Genomic DNA, 20,496 nt, shown 5'->3' with positions numbered 1-20,496 from the left:
GTTTGTGTGAGTCAGAGTTGAAGGCAAGCTTGTTACCAGGGCAGTCAGAATGGGTTATCGTGATTGGAGAAGAGGGCATATTTATTTTGTGGCTTGGTACTTGGAATTTTTTTTTTTTTTTTTTAATGTAGAGATGGGGTCTCACTATGTTGCCCAGGCCAGTCTTGAATTCCTGGCCTCAAGTGATCCTGCTGAGGTTATATAGGCATGAGCCACCTCTCCTGGCCTACTTGGAACTCTTATTGGTGGAGGAAGATGGCTTAGCCAGGGACATGAGATTTTTAGATACAAAAGTGAAAGCATCCTCATTTGCAGTGTCAGGAACTGGGACCAGTGAAAACTTGGAACTTTCCCAAGGTGTGGGGCAGGAATGGGACAGCTTTTGCATTAGAACGGAGTTTCTCAGCCTTGGCACTATTGATATGTGGGCCAGATAATATCTTTGTTGTGGGGGGGCCGTCCTGTGCGTTGAAGGATGCCTAGCAGCATCTCTGGCTTCTGCTTACTAGATGCCAGTAGCACAGACCTTCAGAGATTACTAAATGTCCCCTACAGGGCAGAATTGCCCCAGATGATAACCTCTGTATACGAGTGTAGTGGGTGATCCAGAGATGTGTAGAGTTAAGAAATATCCTTCGGCCGGGTGCGGTGGCTCAAGCCTGTAATCCCAGCACTTTGGGAGGCCAAGATGGGCGGATCACGAGGTCAGGAGATTGAGACCATCCTGGCTAACACGGTGAAATCCCGTCTCTACTTAAAAAAAAGTACAAAAAACTAGCTGGGCGTGGTGGCGGGCGCCTGTAGTCCCAGCTACATTCTCTCCGGCTGAGGCAGGAGAATGGCGTGAACCCGGGAGGCGGAACTTGCAGTGAGCCAAGATCGCGCCACTGCACTCCAGCCTGGGCGACAGAGCGAGACTCCGTCTCAGAAAAAAAAAAAAGAAATATCCTTCATGATGTTCACAATTACAAAGCTAAAATGTAGTGGTGTGATTTTTACTATAGAATTTGCCTTTGCTGTTTAGTCAGGACAAACATTTGAAATCTCTCTCATCCACCCCCAACTCCATCTTAGAAACCTCCCATTTGTGAGATTTTGGTGTACTACATGAGAAGAATGAACCAAAGAGCTGCAGGGACCACCGCAATATCCAGCTGTAGGGTGTTAATGTGTCTTGTTGTCCTGGGGGGTAGCCTCAGAGGCTGGAGGGTTAGAAGTGGTCAGAGAGGACACCTGTAACAGAGTTGAAATATGTAATATTTATTTCAACACTTTGTGCTTTGTCAGCCTTTTTCTTTTCTCTTCTTTTCTCTTCTCTTCTCTTTTTTTTTTGAGATGGAGGCTCACTCTGTCGCCCAAATTGGAGTGGTGCGATCTGGGCTCACTGCAACCTCCGCCTCCTGGGTTCAGCCTCCCGAGTAGCTGGGACTACAGGTGCCCGCCACTGCACCTGGCTAATTTTTTGTATTTTTAGTAGAGATGGGGTTTCACCATGTTAGCCAGGATGGTCTCGATCTCCTGACCTCGTGATCCGCTTGCCTCAGCCTCCCAAAGTGCTGGGATTACAGGCGTGAGCCACTGCTCCCGGTGTTGTCAGCGTTTTTCTATTAAAACCATGTCACAGGCCCACAGAGTAGCAGCTCTTTGATTGGGACTGAGAGAAAAGCAACCTATTTGGCCCTGTGGGGAGGGCTTTATTGCTTCAAGCTTATAGGACAATGTCCCTTATCTTACAAATGAAACATAGGAGCTCTTAAAAGATCCATGTATATACAGCTGGGACTGGGCTGGGTGCTTGCCTGAATGTACTTCCTGGTGTGACAGTCATCTGCTACTCTAGGGGTTGGGCACTGGCTGATTTCTTTTCTCGTTTGGCGAAAATCCTATTAGTTCAAAGGGAGATACCCTCCTTTGCTTTACTGTTCTTACTAGCTCTGAATGGGAGGACAGAATTTACCTTTAGGGTTTATTGTGAAAAGCATCCTGGGTAGCAAGGTTAAAATGAAATAAACCTAGGTTTATTGTTGAGAGGAGGTGTTCACATTTCCTTTGTATTCCCATATGGTGACATAATTAATTCCCATATTTAAGTAACATCTGAAATCAGGAGTCAAACTGCATATAAAGAAGTCTGGCTGGATTATCCCTAGTTTTAAATTATATTTATATTATATGTAGACTGTTTAGACTTGACTGGTTTTTTTTGTTTTTGTTTTTGTTTTTTTTGTTTTTTGTTTTTTTTTGGAGATAGAGTGTTGCTTTGTCACCCAGGCTGGAGTGCAATGGTGTGATCTCAGCTCACTGCATCCTCCACCTCCTGGGTTCAAGCAGTTCTCCTGCCTCAGCCTCCTGTGTAGCTGGGCTTACACGTGCCCGCCACCACACCCAGCTAATTTTTTTTTTTTTTTTTTTTTGAGACGGAGTCTTGCTCCGTCGCCCAGGCTGGGGTGCAGTGGCCGGATCTCAGCTCACTGCAAGCTCCGCCTCCTGGGTTCACGCCATTCTCCTGCCTCAGCCTCCTGAGTAGCTGGGACTACAGGCGCCCGCCACCTCGCCTGGCTAGTTTTTTGTATTTTTTAGTAGAGACGGGGTTTCACCGTGTTAGCCAGGATGGTCTCGATCTCCTGACCTCGTGATCCGCCCGTCTCGGCCTCCCAAAGTGCTGGGATTACAGGCGTGAGCCACCGCGCCCGGCCTTTTTTTGTATTTTTAATAGAGATGGTGTTTCACCATATTGGCCAGGCTGGTCTCGAACTCTTGACCTCAGGTGATCCACCCGACTTGGCCTCCCAAAGTGCTGGGATTATAGGCATGAGCCACTGCGCCCGGCCAGGCCTGATTATCTTTTTGGAAACTGCACAGTCTTTTACCGTTTGTCTAATAATAGTAGCTAACGTAGTCCTGGTGAGGTGGCTTACGCCTGTAATCCCAGCATTTTGGGAGGGCAAGGTGGGAGAATTGCTTGAGTCCAGGAATTTGAGCATCATGGGCGACATAGCAAGACCCTGTGTCTACAAAAAAATTTAAAAATTAGCCAGGTGTGGTGGTGAGTGCCTATAGTCCTAGCTACTTGGGAAGCTGAGGCAGGAAGATCACTGGAGCCCAGGAGTTCCAGACTGCAGTGAGCTATGATCATGCCACTACACTCCACACTGGACGACAGTGAGACTCTGTCTCAAGAAGAAAAAAAAGCTAATGTTTATGAAGTGCTTGCTGGATGACAGACACTGTGCTGGGGCTCTAATTTAGATTTTCTCATTTAATCCTCACCAGTCCTGAAAGTGGGTACAAAAATTGTTACAGATGATGAAACTTAGGCCCAGCAAGTGTAAGTAACTTGTCCAAGGTTAAACAGCTAGCTAGTAAATAGAGTTGAGATTTGAACCTAGAGCCCACTACATTGTGCTGACCACATTGCACAGCACAAAGACAATATTATGCGTCTAGGAAGCTTCTTGTAAATGAAGTGGTTGTGGTTCTGATGACAGTTCAGTAGAGACAGGTAGAGAAACCGATCTCAAATACCAGATAACTTCCCATTCATTTTACTTCTCTGATTTCTGTGAGCCATCCACATATTGTTATTAATGCTTACAAAAACCAGGATATGCTGTGCTTTTCCAGAGCAGCAGATAGGTGGTCACAACTTTTTTCGTGGATTCAAATAGAGAATGCAAAAATGAACTGTGACCCATCATTGAGGAGGATATAGTTCACTGCACATAGGATGGAAGTTGCATGTGTCTTCTACACCAAGGGAGGTGTGCAAAAAACTGGGGAGAGGAGAGGTGAGGAGCAGATGAAATTGGCCCTCTAGGCATAGTATTTCCAGAACTTCTGAAGTGAAGTATTGAATGTCCTCCTTGCTCTGTGGTACAAGCTTTGGAAGGAACCTAACTAGAGACTAAGGAATGAACTTTCCTTTCATTCTTGCACTTCACAAGGATTATTAATCTCATGATGCTTATTTTTCAGACCCCCTACTGCTGAGGAGTAACTGCTAACTATACTAGGGAAATCCTGGCCAGGCGCAGTGGCTCACGGCTGTAATCCCAGCACTTTGGGAGGCCGCGGTGGGTGGATCACTTGAGGTCAGGAGTTCGAGATCAGCCTGGCCAACATGGTGTAACGCTGTCTCTACTGAAAAGACAAAAAATTATCTGGGCGTGTTGACGGGTGCCTGTAATCCCAGCTGCTGGGAAGGCTGAGGCAGGAGAATTGCTTGAACCTGGGAGGCGGAGGTCACAGTGAGCCGAGATCACACCCTTGCACCCCAGCATGGGCAACAAGAGGGAAACTGTCTCAAAAAAAAAAAAAAAAAAAAAAAAAAAAAAAAGGGAAATCCTGGAGGACCCTGTCTTTTTGTTTTTGTTTTTGTTTTAAGACAGGGTTTCGCTCTGTCACCCAGGCTGGAGTGCAATGGCATGATCTTGGCTCACTGCTATCTCCCCTTCCCAGGCTCAAGTGATCCTCCTGCCTCAGCCTTCCAAGTAGCTGGGACTGCAGGTGCTCACCACCATGCCTGGCTAACCTGGGGTCTTTTCACTGTAAAGACTCCGTTTTTTCACTGATGCATGGCAGGTTTAGGTGTGCTACTTAATTTAGTGCAAGCTTGTCCAACCCACCCAGGACAACTTTGAATCTGGCCCAATGCCAATTTGTAAACTTTCTTAAAACATAACATGGAGATTTTTTTGTGATTTTTTTTTTTTTTTTTTTTTTTAAAAGCTCATCAGCTATCGTTAGTGTATTTTATGTGTGGCCCAAGACAATTCTTCTTCCAGTGTGGCCCAGAGAAGCCAAAAGATTGGATACCCCTATTTAGACTAAAGATGAGATATCCTATATGGGAGATGAGTAAGTCCTAAAAACTTTCTCCCTTAAATCAACAAAATGCAAATTGCTTTTATTTTGTAGAGATAGGGTCTTGCTATGGTACATAGGCTAGACTTGCACTTTTGGGCTCAAGTAATCTTCCTGCCTCATCCTCCTTGAGCAGCCAAGACTACAGGCAGGAACCACCATGCTCAGCTAACTTTTTTATTTTTTGGGGAGACAGAGCCTTGCTGCGTTTCCCAGGCTGGTCTTGATCTCCTGACCTCAAGCGATCCTCCTGCTTCGGCCTCCTGAAGCACTGGGATTACAGGCATGAGCCACCATGCTTGGCCTATTTTTATTTTTAAACTTTCAGTTAAAATTGATTAAGGTACAGACAATTCGCACATACTATGCAGAGTTTATGTTTCATGCTCAGAATTATGCTATATTCACATTTATACTACTGGTGTCTAATTTGTAGTAATGTAGCATGTTTATGAATGTGACTCTTGCAGACTTTGGCCAGTGGGCATATATATATATTCTTTTTTTTTTTTGAGACAGGGTCATGCTCTGTCACCCAGGCTGGAGTACAGTGGCATGATCATGATCATGGTTCACTGCAGCCTCGACCTCCTGGGCTCAAGTGATCCTTCTGCCTTACCCTCTCCAGTAAGCTAGGACCACAGGTGTGCCCCACCACATCCTGCTACTTTTTTTTTTCAAGATGAAGTCTCGCTCTTGTTCCCCAGGCTAGAGTGCAGTGGCACGATCTCCACTCACTGCAACCTCCGTCTCCTGGGTCCAAGCAATTCTCTTGTCTCAGCCTCCCGAGCTTCTGGGATTACAGGTGCCCGCCACCACGCCTGGCTAATTTTTGTGTTTTTAGTAGAGACAGGATTTCACCATGTTGGCCAGGCTGGTCTCGAACTCCTGACCTCAGGTGATCTGCCAGCTTTGACCTCCCAAAGTGCTGGGATTACAGGTGTGAGCCACCACGCCCGCACACCCTGCTACTTTTAAAATGTTTTGTAGAGGCCGGTCTCACCATGTTATCCAGCTTGGTCTCAAACTCGTAGCCTCAAACAGTCCTCTTGCTTTGGCTTCCAAAGTATTGGGATTATAGGTGTGAGCCACTATGCCAGGCCTATCATATATGTATTTAACCAGTGTATTCATTCTGTTGTTTTTGAAATGGAGTTTCACTCTTGCCGCCCAGGCTGGAGTGCAGTGGTGCAATTTCGGCTCACTGCAACCTCTGCCTTGCGGGTTCAAGTGATTCTTCTTCCTTAGCCTCCCGACTAGCTGGGATTACAGGCGCCCGCCACCACCCAGCTAATTTTTGTAGTTTTAGTAGAGACAGGGTTTTACCATGTTGGTCAGGCTGGTATCCAACTCCTGACCTCAGGTGATCCACCCACCTCGGCCTCACAAAGTGCTGGGATTACAGGCATGAGCCACCGCACCTGGCCTGAATTCTTCTCTTTTTTAAAATGTAATAACATAATTCAGGAGTTGCTTTTTCTGTATCAAGACAGATTACGTTTCTCACATATCAAGTTGGTATGCACTAGGATATCATAAGAATCCGATTGATACGTTAGACTTGAGCAACAATTCTGGCTTCTGTTTACTTTCTTTCCTTTCCTCTATCAAAGTTAAATTCATTCTGATCAAGGGCTTCTCATCATTATTAGTAGTATTCAGAAAGGCTGAAAAACCTTTTTTTTTTTTTTTTTTTTTTTTTGAGACGGAGTCTCGCTCCGCTGCCCAGGCTGGAGTGCAGTGGCCAGATCTCAGCTCGCTGCAAGCTCTGCCTCCCGGGTTTACGCCATTTTCCTACCTCAGCCTCCCGAGTAGCATGTGCCACCTCGCCCAGCTAGTTTTTTGTATTTTTTAGTAGAGACAGGGCTTCACCGTGTTAGCCAGGATGGTCTCCATCTCCTGACCTCGGCCTCCCAAAGTGCTGGGATTACAGGCTTGAGCCACCGCTTCCGGCCCGGGTGAAAAACTTTTTAACCATACCTCAATGAGCCATTGCACTTTACAAATATAAGTATCTTGCTATTTTCTCTGTGACCCTTTCTTTATATTTAAGTCACAAAACTAAAATATTAGGAAATAACCATAATAGACATAACAGAATAATACTTTTTGGGACACCCTCATATTTAATCAATTTTTCACTGCTGACATTTTTCTGACCCATGTTCTTGGGGAGCATAAAGAGTAGAATTATTGCTGGTTGATTTGAGGTTTGCCATTATGATCACCTTTCTGAAATGTATTCTCCTTTTCAAATCCCTTTACTAATGTAACTACTATCTTGAGATGTCTAGGGCTATGGATAGGATAATCAGAAATTATGTTTAGCTCAAGTTTAATAATGAAACAAAGAGTGTTTATCAAGTATGCTTTTCTCTCAAAAAGATGGCTTTGAGAACCTTTTGTGGGCCTGGGAGGGAGACTTTACCTTGAGGATAAAAACAAAAGGATGGAGAATGTTAAGTGTTACAGTAGAGGGCTAATATCTAATATAGAAGGGTAACCTGGGCTGAGTGGAGCTTACACAGAGGGAAAACTCCAGGCTTGTATCTTGGTTTTTCTCGCTAACTCGTTTTGTTTTTTAATCACCAAAGCTGGCTTTAAAAGACAATTTTCTTAGGGTCATTGTTCAGCCTTGGGGCGTATTTTCTCCTTCTCTTTTCTTAGCTTGTACTTTCCCTCACGCAGTACTTAGGTAGGAGAAGGGTAAGTAGGTGGAGGGGAGGGGTCATTCCCCCTGGAAGATTCCAGGTGACATAACCTTGTTTAACCGCCAGTATTTTTTTCCCCCTCTCTCCCCTCCTGCAGAAATGGAGGCAAACGACCATTTTAACTTTACTGGCCTTCCCCCTGCACCTGCTGCCTCAGGACTGAAACCCTCTCCTTCCTCAGGGGAGGGCCTCTACACTAACGGGTCTCCCATGAACTTCCCCCAGCAAGGGAAAAGTGAGTGTGAGGGCTGCTTGGCCTGGGGAGGGAATGGGCATCAACCCTTAAGGGCGGATTCATGGGGGATTATTTTGCTTCACTTTGGTCTAGCTGCTGGAGAGAAATCAACGTCTATGAACAAGTTCTCGGGTTTTTTGCAAACATTTTTTTAATTGACTTAAGGTTGGAAGAGGTTAGGAAAACCCAACGGCTTTTTCATCTTAGCCTGTTCTTCTGTCAGCCCTGTTCCCCTGGCTGCTGACAGAGCGGTGAGGTGGCTACTGCTGCTGCTAACCAGGTTGGACTCATGAGAGAGATAAAGGACTAGCCTTCTAAGAAGCTGTTTTTAGAGGTTAGGGAGCTACACTGGGCCAGTACTGAGAGTTGAATGAAGTGCAAGTTGCAGTGTATTGCCTTTTAGTTTGTACATCAGAGAAAGGCAGATGCTATAAGTACTTATTCCATCTTCTGTCCTTGGATGGAAGGTAGGGACAAGGGAAAGTTTAGTGCTTACCTAGTTCCCCAGAGAGAAGTTCATAATTTCTTATGGAGGTGTTGCTGCCAGGATTGGGTCTTTTCCTGGATTTGGCTTACCAGTTGCTCTGTACCATGACTCGCCAGGTACCTCTATAATCTTGCTTGGGTTTCAGGTCCTTTATACTTGGAAGCAGAGAGAAGCCCACATGCTTCCTTCCTTCCTTGCAGCAGAAAAATACTGCTGCTTCTCCCTCCTATCCTCTCCAAAAGGGTTGCAGATGGTAGAAGCTCCTTTATTTCATTGGGTTCCACCCTACCTCTCAAGCTTCCTTAATATCTTGGTTCTTTTTGATTGATTGTCCTCCATTCCAGAGGTTGCCATTGATGTTGATAGCTGAACTCTACAGCACTGCACGCAAAGGTCTCCCCCGCCCCAGCTGGCATATTACCTTCTAGTGCCTATAGGGAAGGGCCAAGCCCAGCCTTCTGAGCTGGGTTCTTGTCGCTGTGGTGACTACAAATTCTATTCTTAGCCCAGCACAAAGTGCTGGATCTGCATGTGCCAGTGAGGTGGAGGTTGTCCCTTTTGGTGCCACTGTGGGGCCAAATAGGCACTGGGGAAAGGGGGCCCCTGGAGAATTCAGTCATGCCCGTCCAAGGGAAGAAATCCCCTAGGGAATGAGAGTAGGGCAGAACGCAAGTCACTGTAGGGAGTCTGCGAACAGTTTCATTTAATTAAAAACAAAAAAAAGGCCAGGCATGGTGGCTCATGCCTGTAATCCCAGCACTTTGGGAGGCCGAGGCAGGTGGATCACGAGGGCAAGAGATCGAGACCATCCTGGCCAACACAGTGAAACCCCGTCTCTACTAAAAATACAAAAATTAGCCGGGCCTGGTGGTGGGTGCCTGTAGTCCCAGCTACTCGGGAGGCTGAGGCAGGAGAATTGACTTGAACCCGGGAGGCGGAGGTTGCAGTGAGTCGAGATTGCGCCATTGCACTCCAGCCTGGCGACTGAGTGAGACTCCATCTCAAAACAAACAAACAAAAAATAAACCACAAAAAAAAGTCAGTAGTAAGCAGCAGCATCCAGCTCTGCTGGTGGCTCCCATGACAGGCCTGGAGCGCTCTCCAGCCCCCTACTCAGCAGCCTCAGCAGCAGTTGCTAAGCCTACATCCAGGAGCCTCTGGGCTTGGTGTTCTCCAGAGACCCAAAAACTGGATATAGCAGGGGAGGAATCCCCTTTTCCTTTACCATGTCTTTTTCTAGTCAGTGCTATTACTTTGGGTTTGTTTTGGTAGAGTTGCTTGCCTACATATCTGTAGCTGACCTTTTCTTTCCTTCTCTGCCAGGTTTGAATGGGGATGTGAATGTTAATGGCTTATCTACTGTATCTCACACTACTACTTCAGGGATTTTGAACTCTGCTTCCCACTCCTCCAGCACCTCACACCTCCATCACCCCAGCGTGGCCTACGACTGTCTCTGGAACTACTCACAGTACCCATCTGCCAATTCTGGCAGCAACCTCAAGGACCCACCCCTTCTCTCCCAGTTCTCGGGGGGACAATACCCACTCAACGGCATCCTTGGGGGCAGCCGGCAACCTTCATCCCCAAGTCACAACACTAACCTTCGGGCTGGGAGCCAAGAGTTCTGGGCCAACGGTACCCAGAGTCCCATGGGGCTTAACTTTGATTCACAAGAACTGTATGATTCCTTTCCTGACCAGAATTTTGAGGTGATGCCCAATGGACCCCCTAGTTTTTTCACCTCCCCACAGACTTCTCCTATGTTGGGATCTAGCATTCAAACCTTTGCACCCTCCCAGGAGGTAGGCAGTGATATCCACCCTGATGAGGCAGCGGAAAAGGAGATGACTTCAGTTGTGGCAGAGAATGGCACTGGCTTGGTAGGCAGCCTGGAGCTGGAAGAAGAGCAGCCAGGTATAACTGGGTTGGTGAACTGGGTGGGGAAAGGGAAAATGGAGCTGGGGGGGATAGTGGCTTTTTGAGGTGAGGAAAACTTGTCTTTCCAGCTCTCTGCAGTGGAGGCTGATTTGCATGTTGGTGATTAGCAATTAGCAGAGCCAAGTGGCTGGTGTTTTTGTGGCAGCAGCACCAGCTCGGGAGTGGGAGTGCAAATTATTTCAAGCTCATGCAGAGCTTCTGGCCTGGAGAGGGCAGGTGGGCGAGCCCGAAACAGCCCCAACAGACACCCTGCATCAAGAAAGGCTTCTTTCAAAATATATGAAGTGGTTAGGGTCTAGCAGTGAGCATTGAGGCTGTTTTAACTAACTGTGGCAGGAGCAGACTGGCTGCTAAAGTCGTCTGAGCCCAATGTAGTGATTGGCATACGAAGGAGGGAAGGAAGCAGGCAGAGCATATCATTATTTGTCTACTCAGTTTCCTTTTTTTGTTGTTTAGCATTAGTACATGTGACAGCCCCTCTCATCTTTTCCCTCAAAATAGATAGAAGCTTAGCTTCCAGTTGATTCCTGATACAAGGGTAATCACCACTCTGTATAATTACAGGATGTTTTCTCTGTTTCCCACTGGATGGGGGAGATATCTGAGAACATGATAAAGATCTTATCTCAGACCCTACTCTCTTTTCCTCTCTTTGCCTGCTGTAGGATTGATTTTACCAGTACCTCTCTGCTCAGAGTATCTTGATGTGATCGGTTCCCAGCAAAGAACTGGCCGCAATAAATGTTGAATGAATGAACATCCTTCTAGCAAAGACTGACTGCCTAATATAGCTAAATGAACCAATATAAGGCACTGATTTTGACTTTTGGTCTCTCCTGGGATTTCCTAGAACTGAAGATGTGTGGCTACAATGGCTCTGTCCCTTCTGTGGAATCGTTACACCAAGAGGTCTCAGTCCTGGTCCCTGACCCCACAGTGAGTTGTTTAGATGATCCTTCACATCTTCCTGATCAACTGGAAGACACTCCAATCCTCAGTGAAGACTCTTTGGAGCCCTTCAACTCTCTGGCACCAGGTAGGTTTGGAGGCTGGCCCCGTTTAATTTATCCATGCACAGTAGCCAACCTTTACCTGAAAGAGACAGTAAAATGGGAAAAGTATTAGGGAATCCAGGGCATTGGGGCTTCCAGGTAGGCCTAAGGCAGACCACAGTTACATGCCACTGGCCTTGTTGCACTAACTGAACTCTGAGCTGAATTGGTTTATGTCCCAGGTTATTTCCCAGTATTACTTTTGGCCAAGAGCTCTGGGCTGTAATAATTCACTGGATAGGGACTTATTACCACACAGTTGATCTTTCTGGGTTCTAACAAACTAGGAAGGAAACATTTGTCAGTGAGCAGTTACCTTTTACCCCACTGAAGTACAAGAAAGACATATTTTATGATAAATCCTAGAATTTTGCATAGGTCTCTGGGTAGATAATACCACCAATGCCTTTCCTTCCATTTTCATCTTGTAGAGATGAGGTCTTGCTATGTTGCCCAGGCTGGTCTTGAGCTCCAGGCCTCAGGCAATTCTCCTGCCTTGGCCTCCCCTCAAACTTTTATGATCCCTACAATCTCATGACTACTCTTTCAGGGAGAAGGCTTTAGTTGTTATCTAATTTAATATTAGGAAGAATCTTCACACTGTGGGAACTAGAATTGGATATTTTCTGACCAGTGTTTCTTAAGTCTTGCTTTCTGATTTTTTTTCTCATTATCCTGCTCTGATTTTTCTACCCTTGTGAACAGAGCCAGTGAGTGGAGGACTATATGGTATTGATGACACAGAGCTAATGGGTGCAGAGGACAAGCTGCCTCTTGAGGACAGCCCTGTGATTTCTGCCCTTGATTGCCCTTCCCTCAATAATGCTACTGCCTTCAGTCTCCTGGCAGATGATAGTCAAACATCAGCCTCTATCTTTGCCAGTCCCACCTCTCCACCTGTCCTAGGGGAGTCTGTCCTGCAAGGTAAGTGAGGGTAGGTAGGACAAAGAAAGATGAGAGAATAAGTTTCACAGTTAGGGCCTTAAGAGTGGGAAATCTGACCGGGCGCAGTGGCTCACACTTCTAATCCCGTCACTTTGGGAGGCCGAGGCGGGCGGATCACCTGAGATCAGGAGTTCGAGACCACCTGGCCAACATGGTGAAACCTCGCCTGTACTAAAAATACAAAATTAGCCAGGTGTGGTGGCACGCGCCTGTAATCCCAGCTACTTGGGAGGCTGAAGCAGGAGAATCGTTTGGCCCTGGGAGGTGGAGGTTGTAGTGAACTGAGATTGTGTCATTGCGCTCCAGCCTAGGCAACAGAGCGAGACTCCATCTCAAAAAAAAAAAAAAAAAAAAAAAGTGGGAAAGCACTTGCTGGGAGCTGAGGGGCTATGGGATAGTGTATGGTGGGACTAAAAGAGGCACAGACTGCTATACTCTGACCTGTGCCCTCTGCTTTGAAGAGCTTGTGAGACTTGGAATTTGTAGGGAGAAGGAGGCCAGAGCCTTTACTGGCACCAGGTAAAAGGTGTTTCTTCACACAGTGACATCTGTAGCATCTTTACCCTTTAATCTTCGTGATTGGTTGGGAGAAAAAGCTGCTACTTTTTCCAACCCTAAGGAAGACCCCTTGAAGTAACCCTGTTTAGCTTGGTCCAGGTTTGACTGAGTAGATTCTCTTGTTTTATGTGATGCCTTTTTTTTTTAAAGCCTATCCTGTCCCTTTGGATTCTAGATAACAGCTTTGACCTGAACAATGGTAGTGACGCTGAACAGGAGGAAATGGAAACTCAGTCTTCAGACTTCCCACCATCCCTGACCCAGCCAGCTCCTGATCAGTCATCCACTATTCAGCTACATCCAGCAACCTCACCAGCAGTCTCGCCAACAACCTCCCCAGCAGTCTCCCTAGTGGTTTCTCCAGCAGCCTCCCCAGAAATCTCTCCAGAAGTTTGTCCCGCAGCTTCTACAGTTGTCTCTCCAGCAGTCTTCTCAGTGGTCTCTCCAGCTTCCTCAGCAGTCCTCCCAGCAGTTTCCTCAGAAGTCCCCTTGACGGCTTCAGTGACATCCCCAAAAGCCTCTCCTGTAACTTCCCCAGCAGCTGCCTTTCCAACAGCCTCCCCAGCAAATAAGGATGCCAGCAGCTTCCTAGAAACCACTGCTGACCTGGAAGAGATCACTGGAGAGGAACTCACTACTTCTAGTAGTGGTGAGTATCCAGATTCTATTCTATCCCTGTCTGGTTCCAAGAAACTTTTCTGTCCCATGTTGCAGTTAGCCTTTCCCTGCTGGTCTATTGTTTAAATATTTTGCTTGAACTCTTAACTTGGGTATCCCTTCCTCCCAAGGTGATGTCATGAGGAGACGTATTGCTACCCCAGAAGAAGTTCGTCTTCCCCTCCAACATGGGTAAATGCTCTAGTTTGCTACATTTATTGACCTTGACAAGTTTAATGCACAACTCTAGAAAGAAGGGAATGCCTCTTTTCCTCTGAGATGGGGGAGGAATGAGCCATACAAGAGTAGATTACAGGACAGTTATCTGCAGTGATAATGTTTCTTGGCATGAGATTCCTAGGTTTTCCGTCTTCTCTCAAGGTCTATCTTCCATCACCTATTCTTTCTTCATCTTGTAGTGACTCAATTTTGCCCAAGGAGCTCCAGCTATTATCTTTTTCAAACCCTAGGGCTTACATCCAAACTAGCTGGCTTGTCCTATTTCTGTAGAGAAGGGATAGTAATGAATGAGGAGTGACTTAGTACTAATGAATTGAGGTGGTTTTGTTGTTTTAATGCTCTTAGGAGAGGTGAGGGCAGGAACAGTACATGACCAAAATGAACAAACTAGCTGACACCAGGGCCTTGTGGAAATAACTGCCTTCCTGGATCTTCCCCACCCCTCCCCTTCAAGGCTACTTGTGGTCACCAAGTCTGAGTACTGCTTAAAATTTTGAGAGAAAGATTAGAGTTAGTCTTAGAATAATATTGCTCAGAGCACAGAGTTCCTAACTAAACCCTGGCATATTGAGTCTTTTCATGGAGCCAGCAGCAAATTTACTTTTCTGCTTGCCTCCCTGTCCTTTGTCTTCTGCTTTTATTCCCCTTAGGTCTTTATCCTCTTTACTGGAAATCCAGTAACTGCCCTGAATGGCTCAGGGAGGGGTTTCTGACTGCTTATCTCACTGATTTTGTAAAGGGGGGTGGAGATCTCTGAGCTTGTGCAGTTTGGTGTATTGCTTTTCTCCTAAGGACGTTGGTGTGTTTGCTGGAGCTTAAGTCAGCCTTCTATCCAAGCTTATCTCTGTTGATGCTTTTGCATCTGCATGCAGTTCTAGAGATACAAATGTGGGGAGGGCCATCTGCTCAGAGGGCTTGGCTCTTAGGTGGCATGGGAGTGGGTAGGGGTGTGACCTGGCGGCAGGGCCCATGTGCTTCTCTGGCAGGTGGCGGAGAGAGGTGCGCATCAAGAAGGGCAGCCACCGATGGCAGGGGGAGACCTGGTATTATGGCCCCTGTGGGAAGAGGATGAAGCAATTTCCAGAAGTGATCAAGGTAATGTAGCTTTTTTTTAAAGGACTCCTTTCTTGGGCTCAGTGGACTCCTTTCCACTGCCTAAGACTCCGTTCTTGGGCTCAGTGGCAACAGGCTGCCATTGTCTGCTCTGGGTCTGTTCTGCTTGTGCCTTTGCTGACCAAATACATGGTAGGATTCCAGCTTTATTAATGTTACTTTACTTCCTCCTCTTAGTACCTGAGCCGCAATGTGGTACACAGTGTCCGCCGTGAGCACTTCAGCTTCAGTCCCCGTATGCCTGTTGGAGATTTCTTTGAAGAAAGAGACACGCCAGAGGTGCAGACCTAAGGGTTAAATATGCTTTTGTCCCAGAGGATGAGTTGGTGGACAAGCTGCAGCTTCCTCTTGTGGGGTTTGAAGGTTCTGGGGCATTGAATGGTTCCGAGGGTCTAGTGGCCTGCACCGATTCCTTCCTACTGTAACAGTCTCCCTTGCTACCTTAGGGCTTGCAGTGGGTGCAGCTCTCAGCAGAGGAGATCCCATCGAGGATTCAGGCAATTACTGGCAAACGGGGTCGACCTCGAAACACTGAGAAGACTAAGACTAAGGAAGTCCCCAAGGTGAAACGGGGCCGAGGTCGGCCACCTAAGGTCAAAATCACTGAGCTGTTGGACAAGACAGACAACCGCCTCCTAAAGAAACTGGAGGCCCAAGGTACAGTGGTGTTTCTTACTTTGGAATTCGGCTTCCTCCGTGAGGTATCTAAAATGTTGATGAATTGCTAATACCTGGATTTCCCAGGAGCGTGACTAACATTATCTGGGAAGAACGAATCTGAATCAGCTTCTCTTTGGAATCCAGCATCATAGTCCCAGCGCTTGGGAATGCTTCTTTTCCAGCCATACTCTTTCTTGAGTTGCTGCTACCAGTGAAACCTTGGGCTGTCCCCAGATGTGTTTAGCCCAGAGGAGAGGACTTTCTTGCCCTTCCTTTCCATCTTTTAGCTCCTTATCTTATACTGGTTCAGTTGTACCCTCCTACCTTACTCATTTTTACGATCATGGAAGTTCAGAATTCACGTCTGAATTTAAAAGATAATTGGGAGCCAGGCATGGTGGTGTGTGCCTAATAATCCCAGTTACCCAGGAGGCTGAGGCAGGCAGGAGAGGATCACTTGAGCCCAGGAGTTTGGAGGCTGCAGTAAACTGCAGTTGTGTTATTGCACTCCAACCTGGGCAACACAGCAAGACCCTGTTTCTAAAAAAAAATAATAGGCCGGGCACAGTGTTTCACGCCTGTAATCCCACCTCTTTGGGAGGCCAAGGCAGGCAGATCATGAGGTCAAGAGATTGAGACTATCCCAGCAAACATGGTGAAACCCCATCTCTACTAAAAAAAAAAAAAAAAAAAAAAAATTAGCTGGCGTGGTGGTGCATGCCTGTAGTCCCAGCTACTCCGGAGGCTGAGGCAGGAGAATAACTTGAACCCGGGAGGCAGAGGTTGCGGTGAGCTGAGATCGCACCATTGCACTCCAGCCTGGGCAACAAGAGTGAAACTCCATCTCAAAATAATAATAATAATAAGAAGAAGAAGCAGCAGCACTGTTTTAGTGGATGGACGGGTGAGAAATACCTAAATTTTTCAGTAAATAGTGCGTTTACCCTGGTGTAGTGTGAAGAATGTGAAAAAACTTAGTCTTTTGATTCTCACTCAGACATGTAGCTCTGTCATGTTTCAACCAAATGACCTAGAACAAGTCTCTTTTTTTTTTTTTTCTTTTTGAGACGGAGTCTCACTCTGTCACCCAGGCTGGAGTGCAGTGGCGCGATCTCAGCTTACTGCAAGCCCCGCCTCCTGAGTTCACGCCATTCTTCTGCCTCAGCCTCCCGAGTAGCTGGGACTACAGGCGCCCGCCACCACGCCTGGCTAATTTTTTGTATTTTTAGTAGAGACAGGGTTTCACCACGTTAGCCAGGATGGTCTCGGTCTCCTGACCTTGTGATCCACCTGCCTTGGCCTCTCAAAATGTTGGGATTGCAGGCGTAATCCACGACACCTGACCTTTTTTTCTTTTCTTTTTTTTTTTTTTTGAGATGGATTTTTGCTCTTGTTGCTCAGGCTGGAGTGCAATGGTGCGATCTTGGCTTACCGCAACCTCCCAGGTTTAAGCGATTCCCTAGTTAAAACCTCCCAGGTTTAAGCGAATCTGCTGCCTCAGCCTCCAGAGTAGCTGGGATTATAGGCGTGTGCCAACACACCTGGCTAATTTTGTATTTTTAGTAGAGATAGGGTTTCTCCATGTTGGTCAGGCTGGTCTCGAACTCCTGACCTCAGGTGATCCACCTGCCTCAGCCTCCCAAAGTGCTGGGATTACAGGCGTGAGCCACTGCACCCGGTCAAGTCTCATATTTTATTCAAAGCCTTAGGTAGTTCATCTGCCCGTAATTGTCTTAAAGGGTTGTCATGTAGACATATGGTGGCGTTTCTATACCAGAAACAAATTAATAAATATTGTTATGTCAGGGCCGGGCACGGTGGCTCACTGCTGTAATCCCAACTCTTTGGGAGGCTGAGACCAGCAGATCATGAGGTCAGGCGATCGAGACCGTCCTGGCTAAAACAGCGAAACCCCTCCTGTACTAAAAATACAAAAAATTAGCAGGGCGTGGTGGCCACACACCTGTAGTCCCAGCTACTCAGGAGGCTGAGGCAGGAGAATGGCTTGAACCTGGGAGGCGGAGGTTGCAGTGAACCGAGATTGTGCCATTGCACTCCAGCCTGGGCGACAGAGCAAGACTCTGTGTCTGTATATACATACATACACACACACACATATATACATATATACACATACATATATATATAGAGAGAGAGAGAGTCATGTCAGAAACATCAACTATGAAATACTCTATTGCTTGCAGAATTATACTTCCACAAGTCTTCCAGAAGGAAGAAATTCAGAACTTTTAGTGAAGCAAGACATGGAGCTGAGCATGATCAATAGCTATGTCAATGTTGATCTGATTCTTTTGAGGTGTCCGCTGTGTGGGCTTTTTTCCGGCACATCCTTGGTTAATCAGTGCTTCTAACTACTACCCTCTTTCCCTGACAGTTTGGCTTGCTATATCCTTTCTCTGCTCTCTGCTCTAAAATCAGTCTGTGGGTTGCTGCTCTTGTCAGGTATCCTGGGATAGAGATTGGCTACAAGGCTACTCTGCCATTGTGGCCTCTTTTCTATCAGCAGGACACCTTGTAAAGCAGTCTGATTGGAGCCAGGGGCTGGTGCTTCTGGGCAGATGTCATTTGAGTTCTTTGTGCCACACCCATAGCAGGTGCCTCTCCTACATTTTTCCCCCCAATGTTTTATTATGTATACTTAAAAAAAAAAAAAAAAAACTAGATTATTCAGGGAACTGCTTGGGAGGCCAGCTTTGAGACAGGCATGTGTTGCCCTGGATGCTAGAGAACTGCCTTCCTGCCTCACTTGTTTCATTTTTCTTTCTGCTCTCAAGAAACATCGAATGAGGAAGATAAAGCAAAGATTGGTAAAAGCAAGAAGAAGATGAGGCAGAAGGTACAACGGGGAGAGTGTCAGACTACTATCCAAGGGCAGGTGAGGGACATCAGAGAGATGACACAGTAGGTTAATTTTTCCTACAGTCTACTTCATGTTTTATTTTCATCTCTCACATCCACCACTCCCTGTGTAGCAGTATATCTTCATTACCCTGAAATTTCTTGCGCTTGATTTAGAGAATTGGGCTTGTTCAAAAATAACGTGGGCATCTCTAGGGTGAGAGAATTAATCCATTGCCAACCCCTCATTCCATCTCTCACCTCTCCTCCCCAGCACCCTTGTCTGTTTTTGAATCCTAGCCCAAGCAGAGATGCTTTCAGAGTTTGAGGAGAAATGACTTCCCTTATGGTTTACAGGCCAGAAATAAGCGGAAACAAGAGACCAAGAGCTTAAAGCAGAAGGAAGCTAAGAAGAAATCCAAGGTAGGTGCATGTACAAACTTGCCAAGTATAATTTTGAAGCCACTAAACTGATTTTGCAAGACACGTACATCAGTCTTGTTTTATAGTGAGATTTCTGGGCCGTGAGGTTGGGAGGACTGGGAACAGGGAAGGATAGTAACTGGTATCTTTATGGCACTCCTGGTTCTTCTTTTCCTTGGGTAGGCTGAGAAAGAAAAGGGAAAGACAAAGCAGGAAAAACTGAAGGAAAAAGTCAAGAGGGAAAAGAAGGAGAAGGTAAAAATGAAGGAAAAGGAGGAGGTGGCCAAAGCCAAGCCAGCCTGTAAAGCAGATAAGACCCTGGCCACACAGAGGCGCTTGGAGGAACGGCAGAGGCAACAGATGATCTTGGAGGAAATGAAGAAGCCAACAGAGGATATGTGTCTGACTGACCACCAGGTAGTGAGGAGAGAGTAACAGTTCCTGGGTCAGCTGGGAAGACTTTCCTTTAAAAAAAAAAACAGGGACTTCTGCAATGGGAGAAACATTTCCATTAAAGATTAAAGGAAGGCCGGGTGCCATGGCTCACACCTGTAATCCCAGCACTTTGGGAGGGCTAAGGCGGGCAGATTGCTCGAGCCCCGTAGTTCAAGACCAGCCTGGGCAACATGGCGAGACCTCATCTCTACAAAAAATATGAAAATTAGCTGGGTGTGGTGGCATGTACCTGTAGTCCCAGCTATTTGGGAGACTGAGGTGGGAGAATTGCTTGGGTTTAGGAGGTCAAGGCTGCAGTGAGCAGAGATCATGCCACTGCACTCTGGCTTGGGTGACAAGAGTGAGACCCTATCTCAAAAAAAAAAAAAAAAAATTACATAAAGATTAAAGGAAGAACCCCAGTGTTAATTTTTATTTTAAAAAAATAAAAGTGTTAACTCTTTTATTTTAAAAAATAAAACAGTGTTAACTGTTAACAGAACACTTTTATCTCTCTAGCCCCTGCCTGACTTCTCACGAGTCCCTGGTCTGACATTGCCCAGTGGGGCCTTCTCAGACTGCTTGACCATTGTGGAGTTCCTGCATAGCTTTGGCAAGGTGCTGGGCTTTGATCCTGCCAAAGATGTGCCTAGCCTGGGGGTCCTGCAGGAAGGACTCCTGTGTCAAGGCGACAGCTTGGGTGAGGTGCAAGACCTGCTGGTGAGGCTGCTGAAGGCTGCACTCCATGATCCTGGCTTGCCCTCCTACTGTCAGGTGAGTGCAAGTCCCTCCCAAAGTAACCAGGACAAGTAAAGGAGATAAAACTACTTAGTGTTTCTCTTTTCCTTATATTTTTCCATTTCTTTTTCTTCCTGATTCCTCTCTCCTTATTTTATTTTTCTTTATTTTACTCCTTTTCTTTTGTGGTCTTTTGTATTCTATCTTAACCCCCATAGTTCTCTTCTGGTGTATTTTTCTGTTGCACATTCACCCAACTTGGTTGTTCATCTTTCCCTACTCACTCCCATTATGCTCTCCTCCACACAGTCCCTAAAGATCTTGGGGGAGAAGGTGTCTGAGATCCCACTGACAAGAGACAATGTGTCGGAGATCCTGCGCTGCTTCCTTATGGCATACGGAGTAGAGCCAGCCCTCTGTGATCGCCTGCGCACCCAGCCTTTTCAGGCCCAGTCACCCCAGCAGAAGGCTGCTGTCCTGGCCTTCCTTGTGCATGAGCTCAATGGCTCCACCCTCATCATCAAGTGAGAGGCTGGGAGTGGGGATGGTCATTGTATGCCTTGCATCAGAATGGGATGG

The 20,496-nt window shown here is 46.5% G+C and overlaps 2 protein-coding genes across 19 annotated transcripts in view; one reads left to right on the top strand and one right to left on the bottom strand.

Annotated features, from left to right (window-relative positions):
* BAZ2A (bromodomain adjacent to zinc finger domain 2A) overlaps positions 1 to 20,496 on the top strand; it is a 42,253-nt gene that overhangs the window by 12,872 nt on the left and 8,885 nt on the right. For 11 of the 12 annotated variants that reach the window (XM_050747239.1, XM_050747238.1, XM_050747246.1 and 8 more), the window contains 14 exons: positions 7,672 to 7,809; positions 9,620 to 10,213; positions 11,088 to 11,273; positions 11,995 to 12,213; positions 12,968 to 13,441; positions 13,581 to 13,641; positions 14,676 to 14,784; positions 14,980 to 15,081; positions 15,249 to 15,459; positions 18,258 to 18,358; positions 18,679 to 18,744; positions 18,928 to 19,161; positions 19,699 to 19,953; positions 20,227 to 20,441. In XM_050747239.1, coding sequence (XP_050603196.1) covers positions 7,672 to 7,809; positions 9,620 to 10,213; positions 11,088 to 11,273; positions 11,995 to 12,213; positions 12,968 to 13,441; positions 13,581 to 13,641; positions 14,676 to 14,784; positions 14,980 to 15,081; positions 15,249 to 15,459; positions 18,258 to 18,358; positions 18,679 to 18,744; positions 18,928 to 19,161; positions 19,699 to 19,953; positions 20,227 to 20,441 — 2,965 coding nt within the window. The remainder of the gene's footprint in view (positions 1 to 7,671; positions 7,810 to 9,619; positions 10,214 to 11,087; positions 11,274 to 11,994; positions 12,214 to 12,967; positions 13,442 to 13,580; positions 13,642 to 14,675; positions 14,785 to 14,979; positions 15,082 to 15,248; positions 15,460 to 18,257; positions 18,359 to 18,678; positions 18,745 to 18,927; positions 19,162 to 19,698; positions 19,954 to 20,226; positions 20,442 to 20,496) is intronic. The other variant, XM_050747250.1, reaches the window with a different exon arrangement.
* Positions 11,256 to 20,496, bottom strand: part of RBMS2 (RNA binding motif single stranded interacting protein 2) — a 95,470-nt gene continuing 86,229 nt past the window's right edge. For 6 of the 7 annotated variants that reach the window (XM_050747326.1, XM_050747327.1, XM_050747317.1 and 3 more), the window contains one exon: positions 11,256 to 11,329. In XM_050747326.1, coding sequence (XP_050603283.1) covers positions 11,256 to 11,329 — 74 coding nt within the window. The remainder of the gene's footprint in view (positions 11,330 to 20,496) is intronic. The other variant, XM_050747323.1, reaches the window with a different exon arrangement.

This window comes from Macaca thibetana, chromosome 11 (assembly GCF_024542745.1).
Source record: "Macaca thibetana thibetana isolate TM-01 chromosome 11, ASM2454274v1, whole genome shotgun sequence".
Lineage (NCBI taxonomy): Eukaryota > Metazoa > Chordata > Mammalia > Primates > Cercopithecidae > Macaca > Macaca thibetana.
The sequence above is the reverse complement of the archived record's forward strand: the minus strand, read 5'-3'. Positions and strand labels throughout refer to the sequence as shown.